Source organism: Pantherophis guttatus, chromosome 3 (genome assembly GCF_059756535.1).
Source record: "Pantherophis guttatus breed Tessera chromosome 3, ASM5975653v1, whole genome shotgun sequence".
NCBI lineage: Eukaryota > Metazoa > Chordata > Lepidosauria > Squamata > Colubridae > Pantherophis > Pantherophis guttatus.
In genome coordinates, this window is record NC_142065.1 from 153,112,596 (window position 1) to 153,134,924 (window position 22,329).

Consider the following 22,329-nt stretch of genomic DNA (forward strand, 5'->3'; position numbering starts at 1 on the left):
CTCAGCTCCTTGGAAAACCAGGGAGCCAAACGGAATCGGCACCGGGTCAGAGGCCGCAAAGGCACAATGCGATCCAAAGCTCCAGCAGCCGCCCTATCCCAGGCGGCCACCAGGTCTTCAGTTGAGTTGTGAGCCAGAGCCTCAGGGAATGGCCCAAGCTCCATCTGGAACCTATTCGGATCCATCAGGCGCCTGGGACAGAACTACCTTGTCGGTTCCACCTCCCTGCGGCGAAGTGTAGCAGTATGAAAGTCGAGTCGAAGGAAGGAGTGATCTGACCATGGCAAGGGTTCAATAACTATATCCCCTATTTCTAGATCATTCAACCACTGACCTGAGACAAAACACAAGTCCAGAGTGTGTCCCCCCCGTGTGGGTAGGGCCATGAACTAACTGGGTCAGGTCCATGGCCGTCATGGAAGCCATGAACTCCTGAGCTGCCTCTGATGTTTCACCGACAGATGGCAGATTGAAATCCCCCATGACCATAAATCTGGGGGTATCAACCGCCACCCTGGCTATTATGTTGAGCAGCTCGGGCAGGGCCGCTGCCACACGGCAGGGAGCCAGGTACGCAATCAGCAGGCCCATCTGCACCCCACAACCCCACTTCACAAGGAGGGACTCACATCCGGCTATCTGAGGTACAGTGGCCTCCCTTGGACAAAGAGCTTCCTTAATAACAAACCCACCCCACCCCACCCCTTCCCTGAGCCCTCGGCCGATGGAATGCGCGGAAACCTGGTGGGCACAGTTCAACGAGGGGAACACCCCCCCCGACCCGACCAGGTCTCCGTAATACCCACCAGGTCCGCACCCCGCTCCTGCACAAGATCACAAATGAGGGGGGCTTTATTTACAACGGATCTGGTGTTGCACAACATCAACCAAAGGCCTGGGCCCTGAGGGTTTGAGCAACCCAGGGAACGAGAAGACCATTGGGGGCCGGAGCGCGCGATCGCTCGAAGATAGCGAGTGTGCACTCTCACAAGACGATATGGCCCCCTGCTCCCACCATATCTGCCCCTCCCACCCACAGTACCGATGGAACAGCCCTCACCAGTATGGAGTCTAGCCCCCTCCCTGATCTCCAACCCCACACCCCCAAAGTCGTAGCCCCCTGCTGGACCCGACCCTGGTGGGTTGCCCCCCAATCCCGCCCTGGTCGTATACAAAACACCCTCCCACCCCTTAAAAGACGAATTTAAAAAGAGTATAACGAACTTTTAAAAATCCCAACGCCCTCGTGCCACCTCTCGGGTTCCAGGAACCATCCTTGAGGTATTTCTTGGCAAGGCCGGTAGGCCACTTCCAGGAATGGGGGGCATTCCTTAAAGCGCATAAATACGTTCTTGTATAAAATCGCGTGACCATCTTCAGCCATAGGTAGGGGCACGGCAACCATGGACAGACGATGTTAAAACAGGTCCAAACCACACCATTCCTCGGGGAACACCCCCCTCCCCCACTCAGGTGCCCCCTCACAGCACACCAGGTAGGATATAAGATGACAAACAACCGCTGCCCTCTCACATGCTTCTGTGGTTCCTGTATTTTTTTAAAAAAAAAATTTGCTTCCCATTGCTTTCTGTTGCAGACATTACTTGAGTCAATGGTAGATGCAGCTGAAAACCTGTGTCCAAGTGCAATGAAGAAAGCACATATAAGGCAAGACTTGATTGAAGCATGTACTGAAAAAATTTCCATTCCTCGGACCTTTGTTAAAAATGTTCTCTTGGAGCAGTCTGGAGTGGATATCCTTAATAAAATTAGGTGAGCCAAACTACTTTCTAGATTCATCTATGGACTGAGTGTATAACTTAATTTGTTTAAAAAAACTACTTCTTCCTGGAACAATTACCTTAATATAACAATCCTAAACTTTAAAAACTGTTTCCGACTTTACTTTCAGGCAAGAAAAAGCTTTTTTTCTGGTTCAGCTTATAATTTTATTTTTTAATTATGATTTTTTAAAAAAGTACTGAAGGTCATGAGAGGTGTGATAGTGACGTGATGATAGCACAAGAAATGAACAAAAAAAATAAATATTTTCACTACTCACTAAGAGTCAAACTGGATTCATGAGAGTTTAATTATAAACAACACTTGTTCCAATTATTAACAAGAGGTTGTTATAATTAATTCTGGGTAAATTGCATGTATTTGTACCATGTGGTCATAGTGTGGCATTTTGTTCATTTAAATACTACTATTAAAACAAATGGATAACTGTTTCTCCCCCCACCCCCCAATTTAATAGTCTTGGAATCTCACCAAGAAAATGAAGTACTTATGCTATTGCTGATGTAAATGCAAGTAATTCAGTTTAGGTTGTTTGCTCATTATTTAGTAAAATAATATGCAATCATAAAATAATGAGTGATAATAATGAAGCAGTAAAACATTTTCCTGTACAAATAAATGACTATGAAAAAGAGGAATGAAATACATTTAGGATTTAATCCTTAATATATTTAGATTTTGTAAGCTGCCTAGCTTTTGTTAGAGTTGGCAGCTATAATAAGTTTAATTCAATAAATGAATTTAAAAAATGTGAACACACCAGATTTATTAAAGTGGTTGTAGGATATGTTTTATCATGTGCTATATCTTACATTCATTGATTACCCTTGTGTTTTAAACCTTGATATCATTTGGTGAGAGTTAATGCAACATTCTTTTTCTCTTTTCTGAGATTGATAATTATTTTTGAAATTTCTATATGTTATTTGAATATTCTTATATGCATGTTTAGAGAACCAAAGATATTTAGCCAATGCATACATAATATAACCTGTAATATAAATTTTCCACTGTAAATTCATATTTTGTATTCTCATTTTCCATTTTTGCATAGTGAAGTAAAGCTGACAGTTGCTTCGTTTCTCTCAGATCGAATAGTAGATGAAATCCTTGATGCTCTGTCTCATTGTCATCATAAACTGGTATGCATTTATACAATCTCATATATTTAAGTTGATTTTACAGTTTGATTTGATTTTATAGTATGATTTGCTTGTTTCAGTGCATTCATCTGCTCTATTCAACAAGAATGCCTATATAGATCTATCTGTATCTTTCTATTTACACCAAATGAGATAGCTACATTGAATGTGATAACATAGGAAGGTGAATCCTATGAAAAATTAGTTTATTTTGATGTCAAACTGAATGTTACTTTAATATTTCCTGAAAAATTTACTAGGTTATTGGTAAAAGCTAAACATAGTCAACTTTACATGTTGGATTTCAGAAAAACTGATCTTAATAAAAAATGCAAACTTGCTAACATAGAAGGCAAGTTAAGAAGAGCATATTTCTGGGTAGCTAATCTCATTATTTATTTATTTATTTATTGGTTCGATTTATATGCTGCCCTTCTTCGGAGACTCAGGGCAGCTTACAATGCGTTAAGCAATAGCCTTCATACTTTTGTATATATCTGCTTATATCTAGTAGGGCTTTCGGGGCCCCCCCTAAGCGGTGTTCTTTTTTATACAAAGTCAGCTTATTGCACCCACAAACCGGGTCCTCATTTTACCTACCTCGAAAGGATGGAAGGCTGGGTCAATCTTGAGCCTGGTGAGATTTGAACTTGCAGTAATTGCAGACAACTGGTGTTACTTAACAGCACTTTAGTCTGCTGTGCTACCAAGGCTCTCTAAATTTATGCTTTATTTAAAGCATAAATAAATAAAATGTACAACCATAGCACAGGATAAAATGTAATATTAATGCACATGAAAAAGATCTCAGAATCCTAATTGAATTGTAAGCAGTGCAAGAATTAACCATTGTAGTATATATAAAAATATGTTAATACAATTTTAGGCTGAATTACTAGAAGAAGGGTTTCTAAATGCTAGGAAATAATAGTTTTATACTTGTCATTTTGGATTACATACTTTAGAAAAGATGACTATATATCCAACATGCAGGTAATAAGGAGATAAATTGTACAAAAAAAAATTATGAAGAAGTTGATGAATTACAAAAAAGTTTGAGTTTAGGATATAAACATTTTTAGGATATAAGTATAAGGATAGGTACCTGAACATCTGTAACATGGACCTGTTTTAAACTTGTTTCCAGAGAACTGAGAAGATAGGATTGGATCTAATGGGTTTAAGTTACATGAGCCCTGGGTTCAAATGGGAAATGCTTCTTGTAAGAACAATATGACAGTGATGGTTTATGGCAATTTCTCTGCTTTGCTAGAGGCCATTGAACAGCCCTGTTTTGCAAATAACTCTAATTCTGAATTCCAAAGCATCCAACAAGATGCTTTGGATTAATGGTCTTAAAGGCCATCTCATTTTTATAGCAGGTTAATTGTACCTCTAATTTGGCTTGTATTCGTTGGAAACTTTTATTTAGAAGTATTTATTATCGATATTTCTATTTTATAAGGAATGCTTTCACTATAACCTTTCCTCTAGGCTGATCATTTGACCAGGCGAGGTAAATCCTTGCCTCACCAGGAATCATTGGACATTGAGTTAGCAGAAGATAAATCTACTAAACGATCTATCATTACAGTTGAGGAGCTAACTGAACTGGAACGCTTTGAAGACCTAGATACATGTATGGTAAGACATCTATAATCTTTGACTAACTCTCTAAAACTTTCTAGCTCATTCAGACACCCACTTTTCATCACTGAAATATACAATAGCAATTATAAAAAACGATATAGATCAATAGACGATAACATTTTTTTCATATTTACTTTCCTAAATGTTTATGATACCTTTTATTTGGTACATTACCAATTATACATCTGAATGTTGACATAATTAGTATTGATTGCCTCTATAAATCAGCCCATATTATTTTCAGTACATGTTGATTTAAGTGGACCTATGATTTTTTGTATGTTTATAAAAGTCACCACCCAAATATTAGTAATTTGTTATTAGAAATCCTTATAAATCCTAACCTTGATTATTTTTTTAATTCAGGCATGCTGTATGTTCTTGCTCATAATACTAAATGAATTAAACTTTATGGATATTTTATCCTTGATAGTAATTCACAATAAGGAAGATATGAACCTTAGATTTTGGAGCTCATTAGGGAACTTCCTCAAAAAATAATATTAAAAATAATTTCAATACAGTACGGAGTGTTCATAAATATATGAGAAGAATAATGTTGTATTTATATTAAATATAAATTGAATTAAATTTATCTTTAATCTTGGTCCTGCCATTTTTTTATCCTGTATAAAACAGAACTGAAATAAAATAATCAAAAAGTAATTATGCAAATAGTGTATTATGCAAACTGTATGTACTGTGCTTCTGATGGGTTTTGTTATCTATTACTAATTGCTCTGTAAACAAAGGCACATCATTGTTGTTCTTTATGGCTTCTATATTCATAAATTAGAAGTGTATGTGTACACTAGTATATTAGATTTTCCACAAAAAAATTAAGTACCTTGTAAAAAATCCAGAACATAGGAAATGTTCCAACAACCTGACTAAATGTGATTTTCTTCCTTCCTTTCTTCCTTTCTTTTGTTCTGTAGATTTTTATTTGACAATGAGTAAATGTTAGTTTGAACACAAAGTGCTTGACAAACTTCATATTAAATAGATTTTATTTCTATTTATCCTTTTTAGCCACTATTTGTTATTCTAGTAGGGAATGTTTTATTTCTGATGTAAACTTGAGTTCACCCTTTGTTTCAAGACATATGTATGAAAAGGAGAGCACAGCAATCATTTGATAAAGCACCCTGCCAATCTTTTTGGTTAATAGTTATATATTGGGAAAATATCATAGGTACCTTCAATGCAAAATGACTCTTAGGGAGAAATAATCAATTATACAGTATGAATTCACTGAAAGCTACCTGCCACACTAAGTCAGCCATTTCATAGGACATTCTTATTTGCGATACTCTTGACTTTTTTCAGAGTACAGATGGTCCTCAACTTACAATGGTTCATATAGTGGCCATTCAAATTTACTATGGCACTGGAAAAAATGACTCATGATTGTTTTTCACACTTATGCAGCATCCCCTTGGTCACGTGATCAAAATTCAAACACTTGGCCATTGACTCATATTTATGACGGTTGCAGTATCCTGGGATCATGTGATCACCTTTTGCAACTTTCTGACAAGCAAAGTCAATGGGGAAGCCAGATTCACTTAACTATGTTACTAATTTAATAGCTGTAGTGATTCACTTAACAACTGTGGCAAGAAAGATTGTAACATGGGGCAAAATTCATTTAACATCAGTCTTGCTTAACAACAGAAATTTTGGGCTCAATTGTAGTCATATGTCAAGGACTATCTGTATAAGAGGCACGTACAAGAAAAACATTGGACTGTAGAAATCCAATATCCTAATTATTTTTATTGGATCCATCTGATAATTTGAAACATTTCTTCAGAAAATGAAGAGTGCTAGTATTTTGCTTTCCAATATTCCAACATTTTTAATTTTAACATTTTTATTATTTAAAAGTGGTTTTTCAGTTATGCACCTCAGATTTAGAAACACTTGCAAAACAACATTTGATTACTAACATTAGGAGAAATTATCTGCACTGTTTCTAAAGCTAAAGTGGGATGCTTTAATAGATCTAATGCCAAGGAAGCTTTGTTTTATAGCTTTATACATTGAATTTTTTAAAAAATACATTGCCTAGCTTTCTTCATAATTAGTGATGTTCATGATTAGACTGGCCCGGTTAAACTGATGTTATTGAGACCAAGCCAGTTTGTCTGGAAGCTTCATTCTACATACTATAAATCGGTTGTTTGTCATTCAATTTTGTATCAGAATTCCACAGTTCATTTACTTTGATTGCAACATTAAATCATATGAATAAAAGTATGACATTTTGTTCTTTCTTTTTGCTGTAAATATGTATCTTTAGGCAAGATATATTATTTGAATGAACAAATAACATTTTATTTGAGGATATAAATGAAAATAACCAAATTCAGTCTGAGAAAAAAACTATATCTCAGTAATTAAGTGACTTAGTAAGTCACTTTTGACTCAGTCAGGTTTGAACATAGCAAAATTTTTGTACCTTGGACACAGAATTCAGCAATTTTAAGTTATTTTAAGGTGCTTATGTTTCAAGAAAAATTCTAAATACTATTGTCCAGATTAGTTGAGGGCACAATTCATTGTAAAAATCTACTTCTCAGAAAGAAAGCAAACTCCACTATAATTGCACAAATATTATATAAACAGGATTGCTTTTTTAATTTATGCAAATGGAAAACACCATTTCACTGCTTGTTCATTGTATGTTTCGAAGGCTAAACTGGAACTTCTTGATCTAATATCAAGCATGTGGGCCAAATTAATCCAATAATGTTAGACTAGCATGAAAAAGAAAAACTGTTTCATAATATCAGGTTACCACCGAAGAGGATTATCTTGCTTAACTTTCCCTGGAGTTTGTATAAGATATACAGATTCTGTAAGAAGAGATTATCTTAAAAGTAGCAATAAGCCAAGTCATGTTGGGCTTTATAGGTTAATACCACATTTCTGAAGAGCAATTAACCCATATTTTTGATGCCTAGTTTGTTTTTGTGTGAGGTTTTGTTTTGGTTAAAACAGAAATCACACATCAAATCTTAATGACACCACAATGCCAAAAGAAACGAAAGAATAAAACAGGTAAAAATTAAAAGATATAAAGAGCTAAAAAGAAAGACAATTTGTACAATATTTTTAGAACCAAGGAGATTTATAATAGAAGTGGACTTATTTATTTATGTCCTGCCTTTATTTTTATTTTTTTTTAATAAATAACTAAAGATGGTGAACATAGCTAATACTCCTTTCTCCTCTTATTTTCCTCACAACAATCCTGTTAGATGAGTTAGGTTGAGAGAGAGTGACTGGCCCAAAGTCACCCAGCTGGCTTTCATACCTAAGACAGGACTAGAACTCTCAGGTTCCTGATTTCTAGCCAGGTACCTTAACCTACAGTATGTATGTTTCAAGAATGTTCATATTCTTTGTAAATAATTATTCTCATTACTGTATAGTACATTCTTGTCATTAAATTTTGAGTTCAGGGACTGATATAAGAATATTTCTTATAAGAATAAGAACTGAGTTTGAGGGACTGATATAAGAATATTTCTTATAAATTACATGTTTGCTTCTATCTATCTAAGGTTGTTTTATTTTAGACTTCTATTGACTCATTTTGAATGCTTACAATAAGAATTATCCTTATATTTATAGAATGAAATGAAATTTGCAAGCATTGCAATCCCATTAATGGGGTCATTTAGAAAGTTTCAGAGAAACAGATTTGGAGGTATTCAGTTCAAAATTATATTTATAGGTTTGATGGTTGTAGAAAGGATGTCTTGTCCCTCTTACATTTTTTTCTGACAAATGTTATACAAATAATTTGGCCCCTGTTTTTTTAAAAAAATATTTTTTTTAATGAAGCAAATTTATGTATGAAAATTCTTCTCATTGGAGACATGACAAAAAGAGTAATTGATTTGTTCCTGCTTCTACCTTGCATTTCCCCCTCAGTTTATATAAATTTGATTTATATGATTCTAGACTAATTCCCAGGGAGGTTGAAAAATAATTTGGAGTTTCTTTATTTCCTGCTCAAGATCATTAAAAGTATGTAAAACTTGCATATTGCATTTTAGCAAAAGGCAGACTTGACCAGAATTTATCAGACAAGCACTCAGTTTCTACTTTACTACAAAATCCTTTTACATTCCTGAATGTGTCTGAATGGGAAATAAAACATAGGTGAATAAAAACTACTGGAGTTGTGTGATTTGAGAGCCTTAGTAAAACCTTTGACCATTACCAGATTCTAATATTGTCAGCCACATGCATTCATCCCATTAAAAATTAAGATTTTCAAAATTTTGGAAAGAGCTGTGAAATTCTACGTGAAAAATCTTTATATTCCCCTGCAAGTACTGTGAAATCCTATAGGAAAGATCTTCATTTAACCTTTCCACTTCTATTCACCTGTACAGTTCAATTGAGACATTCTTCAAAGAATTAATCTGGATGGACACTTTTTTTTGCTTCACGCCTATATAGAGTACATCTGATGTAAAGCTATTGCTGTGTTTGTTTGCTTTTTCTTAACACAAAAAGTTTATCTCTCATTTTTGCATAGCTCTGCTTTTATATTTTTTATTTGCCAAGTTTCAGCACAGCTTGCCCCCTCCTTCTCTCCTCTAAAACTGATTCTGCTTTTTTGCTGTCCATTCATATTCTTTTATCTTTCTCTTTTGGCTGCATGGAGACTCTCTGCTGTACAAGTGTAAGTATTTTTTGTTAAGTTCTGCTGTTTTTAGCCTACTTTCCTTTCTTGCTCCATTTGCTTTTCAGCTGTCTTACAAAACTCTTGGGAACGTATACTGTGCCATTACAGGGAGAAATAAGCAGCTATTTGGAACCAAGTTCAATTTTACAGGAAGTTTTAGCTAGCTTGATGTGTAGTGAATTTAAAACATACTTCACAAGGCAGAAGTCTACAACCAAGCAAAATATTCACATAAAACTGTTCAATATAGATTAAGTTTTATTGCTATTCATATCCGTTTAATTAAATGAAGGTTTTAAAGAATCAAAATATTATTTCCTTTCACTGTATGGTCATGTATTTCCAGTTACATAGAATTATTTGTGCTTGGCATGCTATATTTGCTCTTTGGAAGAGAGGAAAGAAAAACCGATTACATCTGACCAGAATGAAAATCCATTCAGCAACTTTGAAAGGCTCCTGGAACTGGGCACAAGAGGCAGCAGAAACAGAGGGTGTACTGTATTTAATTGTTTTGCAGTAACTTCAGCTCTAGTTATGCTAAGCAGTGGCATATAAGTTGTTCCCTAAAACCAAAACTGACACTCTGTATTTTAAAATATAAATTACAGTTCGTTTATAAGAGTCCATTACAGAGAAATATTTATTTTGATAAATATAAGCAAATTATTTTATTTAGAAATACCGTAGAACATTACTTGGAAAAGGAAGAACTTGCTTCTTTTTTCACTGAAATAGCCATGATAGCTGAAAACGTTTGTTTTCAGTGTTTTGTTAGTTTTGCATTTGTTCCTCATATATTGTTTTACTTTTTCTCTTTATAAAACTTTTTAATGGTAATTCACTTTTTAGTTTGATGTAGTAATTATAAAGTAAGAAGTCATAATTGCTTGCGTAATTACATTTATTCAAAAATTCATAGAGACTGGCACTGCTCTTCAGAATATTATTTTATAAAATATGTGTGCATTTATTATATGAGACATTTTATTAGAATCTGGTTTATTTTAAAGCATAGCTTCGTTTGAGTAGTATCCCAGAAAATATTAATAAGATTGGTTTATTTAAAAATGTGTGCTAATAAAATCCTTCAGCATTCTGACCTCAGATTTTCTATCCATAATACTATAGTTTCTTTTCTGCAATTTATGAAGACCTGTATTTGTATATTTCTTGTACTCTTTATTTGTTCTTCCTAGCGTCTATATCTACTGTGCATTGTCTTTAAGCATTTTGCAGGGACAAAGTCATCATGAAGGATATTTGTTTATGATTTAGTATTTTAATAATGATTAATATTAATTACTACTAAGTCCTATGAAAATATATTTCATAAATCTTTTGATCTTGATTGTGGATCAGATCTATATATTAGGACTCTTGTCATGACCTTTAACTGGACAAAAAGTGCCTCAAAAAACAACAATTTTTGAACCAAGGTACTTCAACTGAGCTAACTTGCACCATGTATCCAAGGTCCTCAATCATGGCTCCTGAAGAAATGAAATTTGGGGAAGTTGTGGCCACTTCTGTGCTTCTGGCTGCTGCTGGGCTGCTGCAGCAGGCACATGATCTTCATTTTCAATATTCTGTGACAGTTTCCCAGCCAATCTTGCAATCCAACTACCCACCCATCAGCATCTACTTGTCTGTCTGCTGGGAAGGGAAAGAAAGATTTCTGATGTGCCTCAATAATGAAGCTGGCAGAAAGTTGGAAGCCACTCGTGGTCCCACTCCTTTTTTGTTTGCTTATTCATTGCATTTCTCTGTTTAAGTAAAGAAATACCGCTGAAGTGATGACCCAATGTTGCACAGGTTGGCTAGTTCTACATAAATCTAATTCCTATATGGAAATTATGGCAAGCATACATATTAATTTAGAGAAAGAGAAAACATACAAGGACAGGCAGGTACTGGCCAGTCAAATAGACTTCATGGTAATAGCAAAGACCAAAAGCTGTAGTAATAGATGTAGCAGTGCCAAGTGATAGCAGCATTAAGAAGAAGGGTTATAAGAAGTAGGAGTATCAGGGCCTGAAGGAGGAAGTAGAAAAGATGTATAGAAATAAAATTATTATTATTATTATTATTAACGTATTTTTCGGAGTATAAAATGCTCTGGGCTATAAGACGCACCTACCTTTTTTGGGGAGGAAAACAAGAAAAAAAAATTCTTCCTCTGCCTCCCAGCAGGTTGCCTCCTTGCAGCAAACAGCCCGTTTCAGTTTCAACTTCAGCACATCCTGTTTAGCACAAGCAGCTGATCATCGATTGGATCGGCCTCCTGAGGATCAGCTGTTTCAGGCTGCAGGGATTGCCATATCCTATTGCCGCCTCCGCACGCCCCATTTTCGGCCTCAATCCCTGCAGCCTGAAACAGCTGATCCTCAGGAGCCGATCCAACCAACAATCAGCTGCTTGTGCTAATCAGGCTGTGTTGAAACTGAAACTGAAAAAGGCTAAGACGCACCCATATTTTCACCCTCTTTTTTGCGGGGGGAAATGCGTCTTATGCTCCGAAAAATACGGTAAGTAAAAGCCAAAGTGGTCTCTCTGGTGGTAGGAGCACTCAGAGATGTAACTCCTAAGCTGGGACAGTGGTTCCAATAGACCCCAGGAAACAACAACAGAACTGTCTGGAAGTGTGCAGTGAGGGAGGAAGGGAAGGAGAGAGAGAGAGAGAGATTCTGTAAATTTATTGTTTGGCACTCTTAAAACATATTATTATATTGTTTTAAAGCTACAGGTAGTCCTCGACTTAACAACAGTTCAATTAGTGACCATTCAAAGTTACAACAGCACTGAAAAAGTAACATACAACCGTTTTTCAGTTATGACCTTTGCAGCATCCCCATGATCATGTGATCAAAATTCAGATGGTTGGCAACTGGTTCATATTTATGAGTATTGCTGTGTCCCAAGATTCACTGATCACCTTTTCTGACCATTTTGACAAGCAAAGTCAGTGGGGAAACCAGATTCATTTAACAACTGGGTTACTCACTTTATCAACTGCAATGATTCACTTAACAATTGTGGGGGGAAAAAGGTCGTAAAATGGGGCAAACATTTTAACAACTTGATTTATGATCCAAATGTTATTTTGCTCCATCTTTCATAGCTGTTTTGAACATTGCAGTACTATACTTAATTTAACTATTACTATTTATTTCCAAAAGGCAATTATGTTATTTTTCCATTTTATCTATAGATGACTCCCAAATCTAAAAGGAAGAGTATCCACAGTCGAATGTTAAGGCCTGTATCCAGAGCTTTTGGTAAGCTTATTTTTTTGGAGTGATGCTTTTTCTCAATGATTTATAAAACTGTCACTGTGAGCCAAACTGGGAAAATGAAAAACATCCACCAACAAGCCCATACTGTTATTAAAAAGACTACTTAGGCACATCAGAGCAGACTTGAGCTAGAGTTGAGTCGTTACAAAAAAGCTATGACTGGAAAGAGAAATATAGCCCTAATATGTTTTAAACTTTTTCTTTAGAGATGGAGTTTGACCTCGATAAAGCATTAGAAGAAGTTCCTATTCATATAGAGGATCCACCATTCCATTCTGGGAGGTTTGACAAACGGACTTCTGGGCTCATTTCAGAACTACCTTCGGAGGAAGGAAAAAAGCTAGAGCATTTTACTAAACTTAGGCCTAAAAGGAATAAAAAACAACAGCCTACACAATCTGCCGTGAGTTAATCTGTTACTGAAGAAATTTTACTCCATACGTATGTAGAGAATGTTCGTGTCTCAAACAAGTTGATAATCCGCATAAAGCTTTGCTCAGAGCCTTCATACAGAAATTGTGTGTGTGCAAACAACAGGCAGTTCTGTTTTTAACCACCATATCAACAGTAGCATAATTTAAAAATTCTAGCTTAAATACAGGAAGGGGAAAGTTGGCTTGTATTCTTTTCTTTTTACTTTTAAAATTCATGGAAATTTATTGGTTTATTTCTTCATAGATCAGTTTGGAAGATGTCTGCATGAAAATGCTGATATATATTGTATATTGGCACTTTTGGCTCTTAATAAACAATTTTTTTTAATATTGTTGATCTTCATTCACATAACGTGATTATTCTTTTATTTTATAACTGCATAATGAAAGTGGATGGTTAGAAAATCAAAGATTGGTTGTGTTATGGTTTATATAATCGGGGAATTGAACATTTGATTGGCCTATATTCAAGTGTCCATCAAGCAAATTCCTGCACATCCTTAAGGTTGTACATTTTATCAGGTGAGTCCTGCAACCCTTCAAGAGGGAGAACAAAATGGAATGATGGGAAGAGTAGATGAAGGTGTTGATGAATTTTTCACCAAGAAAGTGACAAAAATGGATTCAAAGTAAGTTAGCTATATATTCTTAATTTAAATGCACATAGAAGTTGATGTTCATTATTAAAAAGGGCATTTTATGTATATTTGTTTTTAATTTATTTGTTTTAGCTAGAAAATGATAGCAATTATTGCTAGTGGTAAAGTAATACAGGTACTTCTTGTTTAGCAACTTAGTTGTTAAACAAAATGGTTGCAAAGTGAAACACTGACTATAGTTACGATTTTACTTCAGCTTCCTTTGCTTTACAGACCTGAAGGTCATAAATGTGAGGATTGCTTATAAAGTTATTTTTTTATCACTTTTGTAAGTGTGAACAGCCGCTGTGTGAGGCAGTTGCTAAAGAAGGATTACTTGTAGATGGCAGTTGATATAATTGCTAATCTTTAAAAATTAGTAATATCAGTTAAGATCAAATTTTAAAACCAATTTCTCTGTCCATAATTTTGGAATTTTTCAGTACTTCCTTCTGTAAACCATTTTTCTTCAATAATACTTCATTTTGGCTATGGTAGCCTACATAAAGTTATCAGTATCTGATAAGTAGCATCTGTTTGATTCAATAACATAATGTAATAAAGTTAAAGAGAATAATAATAATAATAATAATAATAATAATAATAATAATAATTATTATTATTATTATTATTTTATTTCTATACCGCCCCTCTCCCGAAGGACTCGGGGCAGTGTACAGCCTATTAAAACAAAAAATATACAGATATCAAAATTTAAAATCATTAAAAATATTACACAATTTCGGCCCAGATTAAACCCCCCAATTTAAAACTCTCAATTTAAAATAATTACATAGTTAGCCCTGCCTGGCGAAACAGTAGGGTCTTAAGGGCACAGCGAAACACACAGAGGTCGGAGATCTTGTGTATTTCCGGGGGCAGTTCGTTCCAAAGGGCAGGAGCTCCCACAGAGAAGGCTCTCCCCCTGGATGTCGCCAGCTGACATTGCTTGGCCGACAGCACCCTGAGGCTCTGTGTGAGCGGACTGGCCAGTGGGAGGCTATTGGTGGCAGAAGTCGGTCTCGCAAGTACCCGGGTCCTAAGCCATAGAGCACTTTAAAGGTGGTAACCAACACCTTGAATCGCACCCAGAAGACTGCTGGGAGCCAGTGCAGCTCGCGCAGGAGAGGTGTCACATGGGCGCAACGAGTTGCGCCCATAACCACCCACGCGGCCGCATTCTGGACCAGCTGGAGCCTCCAGTGCTCTTCAAGGGGAGCCCCATGTAGAGAGCATTACAGTAGTCCAGTCATGAAGTGACAAGGGCATGAGTGACCGTGCGCAAGGCGTCCCGATCCAAAAAGGGCCGCAACTAGCGTACCAGGCGAACCCGATAAAAAGCCCCCCTGGCCACGGCCGTCATATGCTCTTCTAAAGACAGCCGTGCATCCAGGAGGACACCCAGATTGCGAGCCCTCTCTGTGGGGGGCAAAGATTCACCCCCAATAGTCAGCGATGGCACCAGCTGACTATACCGGGACGCCGGGAGCCACAGCCACTCGGTCTTGGAAGGGTTGAGCCTGAGTCTATTTCTCCCCATCCAGACCTGCACGGCCTCCAGGCAGCGGGACATCACATCAAGGGCATCATTGGGGTGGTCTGGGGTGGAGATGTACAGCTGGGTGTCATCAGCATACTGCTGGACTGTCACCCCAAAACCACGGATGATCTCACCCAGCGGCTTCACATAAATGTTGAACAGAAGGGGCGAGAGGACGGACCCTTGCAGCACTCCCCAAGTGAGGCGCCTCGAGGTCGACCTTTGCCCCCCTGCCAAAACAAACTGCGAACGGTCGGAGAGGAAGGAGGAGAACCACCGCAACACGGTGCCTCCTATTCTTAACCCCCTCAACCGCTGCAGCATGATACCATGGTCGATGGTATCAAAAGCCGCTGAGAGATCTAATAGGACTAGGACAGAGGAGCAACCCCTGTCCCGAGCCCTCCAGAGATCATCCACCAATGCGACCAATGCCGTTTCTGTGCTGTACCCCTGCCTGAAGCCCGACTGGTACGGTTCTAGATAGACAGCTTCATCCAGGTGCTGGGGAAGCTGTCGTGCCACCACACTCTCAACAACCTTCACCACAAAACGAAGGTTGGAGACCGGACGGTAGTTTGCTAGCCGGGTCCAGGGAGGGCTTCTTGAGGAGGGGCCTCACCACCGCCTCTTTCAAGGCGGCGGGGAAAGCACCCTTTGATGCCTCCTTGATTGAAGGATAAGGAGTGAAATACTGAGAAACTGCAAGCTAAGAAATAAGAAATGTGCCAAACAGCACTGAACTAATGCAAATATTAGGGTGTGTGAGGAGGAAGATGTTATTTGTTCAGCTGCATTCAGTGTATTCTTTTTGCCACTATGTATTGTGTTGTGACATGGCCTTACATTCTTTTTTCTACGAAATTGAATATGATTTTGCTTGGTTGTATGATTTTCCCCGTTAAGTATGAATTGTACATACATTTTACTCTCCTGATCATATAATTTACATTTTTATTTATAATCTGTATGTATAGGGAATTGAATTCATGCAACATATGCAAGAATTAACCTAAAGAATATAACAAATGAACTAAATTGTAGTTATTTCAGAGGCCACTTTATGTGTTTGACATTCACTTATAAAAAAAACTCAGTGGTGCTGAAAAAATAGGATGTCTTAGTAATTAAGCAAGTCTGAATAGCCATTAAATTGCAAGCAGATGGCAAAAATCAAGAAAGTTAAGTGCAGAATCAATGTGCTATATGGCAAATTGCTAGTGATACAAAAAACCTGCAGAATTATAAATTGTAAGTTGTTAATGTCACTTTTGGTCTAATCAAATTTTCTTCTACCTTGTTTATTTTAAAAAAACTTTGAGGGCAAGACATGCTAAAAAGTCAATTACAAAATTAGATTTTAGCCAATACTCATTGCATCCTAAATTTCTTTTTAAATACTTTAACATTGAAATAAAAAAAAAACATTCATACCAAGAACTAATGACAAAGAAATCTTAGGATTCATCCTCATCTCCCATTCACTGCACCACAAAGAAGACTCAGTAACATTTTAACAAGTGTGTCCTTTGCTCCAGAAGCAGACTAAAGTCATATTTAGCTCTCCCAGTGTGATGCTTTCTTTCTTCTCCCAACACAAAATTTACCATGTGGATAACCTAAAGCAGGGCTGTCAAACTCATATCGTCATGGCGACGTCACGTGATGTATTGGGAATTTTTTCCCCTTTGCTAAACTGGGCGTGGGCGTGACCAGCACGTGATTTGGCCCGTGGGCTGGGAATTTGACAGCCCTTATCTAAAGTATCTCAATGACAATATTGTGATGATGTGGCCAAGGTTAGGAATTTGCCCAGCTCCAATTGACCATTTGCAATGGCTACAGGGATAGCCCTCTCTATTCAGTTGCTAGAGGATGGAACCTTCTGTTTCCTTGTTTGTTTGTTTTAATGAGTATATTGATAATCCAGTAGAATTTGCTGGGTGGGGTCATTGCTACTTTATTGCTGCTTTTAGGGTGTGGCTGTTTGGTTGATAGCTGGGAGGGCGAAGATGTTGGGGAAATTATAAAATAAGGAAAGTACATAAGCACAGATACACAAACATTAATATGGAAAGGTGGGAAGACCGCCTAAAATACCGTAGGAAAATTATTTTATTGCCTGAGGTAAGGGTAATTTCAACAATTGTTTTATTCAGTTGAATTATTTCAAACCCATGCCCTAAAGCAGGGGTCGGCAACCTTAAACCCTCAAAAAGTCACAAAGGTCCTAACCGGAAGCCCCCCATTCAATTCTGGAGCCAACCGTAAGTCCGGTTCCCCCACCATAGATTCTCCTCCTAGTGCGGTGTCCTTTTTCTTCTACCTGTCCTAACCAAAAGCCCTATCAATTGTGGAACCGACTGGAAAATCCACCCCTTGCCATAGAGTCTCCTCCTGGCACACCATGCTTCCCCTCCCCCCTAAACTGCAAGCTCCTCTCAAAATTGTGGCACCAACCAGCGACAGGGATCCACAGCAGAGGGATGAAAGAGCCACATGCGGCTCCAGAGCCGTGGGTTGCTGACCCCTGCCCTAAAGAATCTGACTGAATAAAGTCATTGGCTTGTGGCTGCAAATGCCCATCAGAACTCATTTGAATTAATAAGAATTTGTGCAAGGAGAGATCTGCTTGTTAGTCCCAAAAGTCTGGATCAGCCATTTGGTAATTTTAGGCAGAATTGTAGCTTGTTTGCATTCTGCTGGTACATCAATACAAATAAGGTGGACAAAGAGAAATCAGAGTCACCCCAACGAGGGGCTGAAATCCAACATCATGAAAAAGTTGCTTGAGTAAAGAGCAAAATGTGCATTGCAACCTGGAGAAAAGAAAACTGCCCTAGAAACCAGGGAAGGCAAACCCAATACATCTCTGACAAAACCAAAAATATCCCACAATTGTCAGATGAGTTTGTACAGCCTTCCTGAAAAATCACAACATTTCTTCATATAGGTTCTTTGCTAGTGGGGGCAGGAAAGAGAAAATGCCATGGCAAGGATATTACATTTATGAAGTTTTCTGAGAGTTGGCTTGATTTACAGAAGTTGGAATATCCAGAGCTGATCTAAATCGGGGGTTTCCAAAAACTTACCAGCAAGAATAGGAAAGCCCACTTATTTTCCCTAGTTGCAAATTACTTGGCTATGGAATTCTCAACACCTTACGATTGTCCCCTTTTGTCACACACATGAGGCTGCTTTATTTCCAGCAAATTATGTACTATTCTTTTTTTAAAAAAAGCTTTGTGCTGAAGCCAGAAAGAAGAGTGCTCTTTCCTTCTGCCAGCCCATAATATTAGTATTACTTAGGGCTCACAATTCATTTTCCTTTTGGATTTTTCTTTTAAAAATAGAGAGAAAGGAGAAGGTGGGGGACTTTGAGCTGCAATCTCTCAATCTTCCACGTTGTACAGAAGATTTAAAGATCAATAAATAAATATTTAAAAAAATAAGGCATGAAATTTTTAAAAGCCCATTACTCTAAAAGATAAAGATAAAACAAGAGAACAACTTGTGGATCTTTTTTTCCACTGTTAGATGACCCTGGGTGAGGAGGATCAAGGAATCTGCAAATCCATAATGTGAAACTTTACTGAGTGCAATAAAATGTGGGCACCATAATTTATGGCCACTTATTTTACTAGCAATTGAAGGGCAGGAGAGAAGGACATTAAACAGCTGTCTGAACGAGTCTTTATGGTGGCTCTTTGATATGCTACAGCAGCATACCAATTATTAGTATATTAATAATGGTCTTGATGGGTAACTCTTTAAGCTAAATCATTTCAAAGAGAAAGAGTAAGGTAAAGTTCAAAATCTGCTCTAGGACTAAAGGTGTGAAGTATCTTCACGACTAAACCATATGTCTAGGTCATTTCTTTTGTCTGCTAAAAGGATCCCCCCCCCTTTTCTTAGCCAATAAATCTTCCAAGTCAACTTAAAAGATCAATAGTGTAACGGTCCTTGTCATCAGATATTGTACACTAGAAAAAGGGAGGGAGAGTGGGTAAAGTTGTATTTCTTACAATGATTTACTGGTAAAACAGTTCATCTTGCTTGAAGACTCTGAGTAAGAGCTGAGTGAAAGCAAAAAGCAGATGGTTGGTTGACATAGGGGATAGAGTAGTCCTGCTTCTCTGCCCCTCCATTTGATCTGCATGCTCTTGAAATAATTTCTCATTTCATCATACTTGTCAAAGTTTCTCCCAATCATACATTATCCCAGAATCATCAATATCCTGGAATCACAGTGAAAGGAAATGTTTCTAGTCAACAAAAAGCAGTTTCTAGGATCACATAGTTAATCCTGAATGTGGCTTATTTAATCAGCCTGCAGGAGAAACTTAAGTGTTCTGACCTAGGCTTCCTGAATCAGTAAAACACATGAGTAGTCCCAAAAACCTGTTTGTTTGTTTTTTAAAGCTGTGAATTCTGTTCATTCACAGATGAGTCCCAAATAGTTGTAAAGAGTCCTTTGGGATAAGGCTGATAATCACCTACCTTTAGCTCCCTTGACACGCTGCCAAAGACCTAATTGGCAAAGCCACATGGAGTCCAGAATCAGAGCTTCAGACTTTAAACTGCACAGAATTAATAACGTTGCTTCCTGCAAAGGCCCACATGCCTTTGCTCCTCTTTTAAGTCTTATGGGAGGGGCAATCATCTCCAAGCCCTACTTCCAAGTCATCCCTTTTGTTTTAACTGTTCTTGCCTTCTGGCAGCTCTGCACATGCGCGCACTGGGAACAGGCTCCCCCTGTTCCTCTGCATCGCTGAGGTCCGACTGGAGACTCCGGGGACAGCACATATTTCCCAGATGCCCCTTTCTCTGCCTCCAACACAGAGCCCTCGTCCAAGCCTTCTCCAGACTCCAGGACTCGCCCATGTTTCTCCCCAGCCTCCTCATTGTCCAACTCTGCTGCCAGCTCCTCAGGCTGCTGGCGGACCACAACACTAAGATATGAAGTTAGTTTTTTGAATAATTAAAATTAATCTTGTTTAGGTTAACATAATAATGATATACTTCATTTAGTTAAAGCAGAAAAGCTTTCAGTCTCCACTTAGTATGCTAAATAAGAGACGTGGAAGGGGAATTTAAGGATTCATGGTTGCTGAGGTTCATTCAGATAAAGTCTTTATTTGCTTACTTTTTTTTTTTTTTTGTATATTAGGAAGTCAAAAGGCTCAGACAGCAGTGATTCTGGTGAAGTAGCTGATGAAAAGAAAAAAAGAGATTCTCGGAAAAGTGGCTTTCTTAATTTAATCAAGCCTAGATCCAAATCTGAGCGTCCTTCAACTGTGTTAATGCCTGAAGAATCTTCGTCTCCCAAAGGTATTGTCAAAGGCCCAACCACGGATACTGCAAAGAAGGATTTGAAGCCAGCCGAACAAAATGGCACCGCTGAAAAAACTGAGGACTTAAAAACACCAGATTCAACAGAAGAGGTTCCTCTGGAGGATGCTTCAAAGCTTGAAAAGGGTGACGGCAAAGGCAGTCCTCAAGGAGGCCGTAGATACGGGGTGCAAGTGATGGGCAGTGGCCTTCTTGCAGAAATGAAAGCCAAGCAGGAACGGAGAGCAGCATCAGCACAAAAGGTTAGGGATATTTTCATTTTAATATGACTTTCTCTTGAGAAGATGATTCCTGTTGTAATGTTACTTACAATAGAGTGGTCAGCATTGAAGGTCATTGAGCCATTTTATATCACCGATTGAGTTTTTCTCCATCAAAGTCTGTGGTAGAATCTGCTTTAAATTCAAATCCATGTAGAAACAAAACCATAAGAATCTACTACTTGACACATAACTTAATGCAGTGTTATTGTGCTTACAGATGATGCTCCATAGACAAAAGATGGCAAGCGCTGAATGTTGTGTATGTGAAGGTTTGCTCTGAATTGGATATGTGAATTGGCATTAAGTGTTGCAGATAATGTGAATGTGAATTAACAATCCATCTGAGCAAATATATAGTGGAGATCTTGCTCCATCTAGTGTTTGATGAACTAAATACTAACCCCAGAAACAAATGGCATGCAAATGGGGCTACGTAGAATAGATTAATTAGCACATCAAAGGATTAAAATTAAGTACTGTCTACCAATAGAGAGTCAGCCTAATACATATTATAAGCCAAGATAAATATGTATATATACATATTCTACTTCGCAATATTTTATGTAAATGTTCTTCTTTTCAGTCCATACAGCTTTCAGCATAAACCATTTATGTTTTATTGTCTTTATTTATTACTAGTTAGCATTATTGCATTTAGAATAGAATATTTGGGGGGCTGTTTCAGGCTATAGCAGAGCTTTTAAAGCAATATCTTACCAAATAATTTTGAACTAGGGATCCTATGATATATCAGTATCATATAAACCTAGGGCTGTGATTCTCTAAAGCAGACAAAAGACTTCATAAACCTTAATAGAGGCATTTTTATAATCAGCCTGCAACATACTTCAGTACAATGAAAACTCCTTAAAAGGGAGATTTTAAATATGATATTAGGATTACAATGTGATATTATCATGAAAGAAGTATCTTACCAGGTTGGTGGTTTAATTATTTTGGTAAAATTCATGAAGAAAAACACCTGAATAAAAGTTTATCAGTACAAAGGGTACTTTCTCATAAAGAATATGCAGAAGTTTAGACATTTATGTTGCTTAGCCATATTTACCTCAAGGTAGTTTTAAATCAATCACTACTAATAGCTCAACAGAAAGCAATATATTTGTGGTAATACTTATGAAGCAAAACATTAAGTGATTATTATTAAGTAAAACAATAATCTTGCAAAAGACAGTTAAGAAATGTTTCTAAACAGTTCAGGAAAACAGCTTTGGAGTCCTTAGTGCTCTTTGAACTTGTTTGTTTGTTTGGAAACATTATCTGTGATAAACAGAGATTAACACCAGACAAAAATCAGAGAGTAAACAATGCCCTAATCAAGGGACTCTCAAAGAGAAAGCCACACCCCCACCAAAATTCACTGGGCAAGCCAGTGTATATAAAGAAAGGAGCAACTCCACACTCACTAGCATTGATGATGTTACCTACTTGAGTAATGAAACATCTGCAAGAACTGCAACAACCAAGCTCAGAGCACCAAGA

General features: G+C 37.4%; 1 protein-coding gene across 4 annotated transcripts in view; it reads left to right on the forward strand.

Moving 5' to 3' along the window:
- The window catches only part of CARMIL1 (capping protein regulator and myosin 1 linker 1), a 119,109-nt gene that overhangs the window by 89,130 nt on the left and 7,650 nt on the right, over positions 1-22,329 (forward strand). For 2 of the 4 annotated variants that reach the window (XM_034429293.3, XM_060682073.2), the window contains exons 27-34: positions 1,598-1,773; positions 2,858-2,945; positions 4,440-4,589; positions 9,283-9,300; positions 12,515-12,581; positions 12,806-13,002; positions 13,556-13,662; positions 20,382-20,805. In XM_034429293.3, coding sequence (XP_034285184.2) covers positions 1,598-1,773; positions 2,858-2,945; positions 4,440-4,589; positions 9,283-9,300; positions 12,515-12,581; positions 12,806-13,002; positions 13,556-13,662; positions 20,382-20,805 — 1,227 coding nt within the window. The remainder of the gene's footprint in view (positions 1-1,597; positions 1,774-2,857; positions 2,946-4,439; positions 4,590-9,282; positions 9,301-12,514; positions 12,582-12,805; positions 13,003-13,555; positions 13,663-20,381; positions 20,806-22,329) is intronic. The other 2 variants (XM_034429295.3, XM_087890369.1) reach the window with 1 other exon arrangement.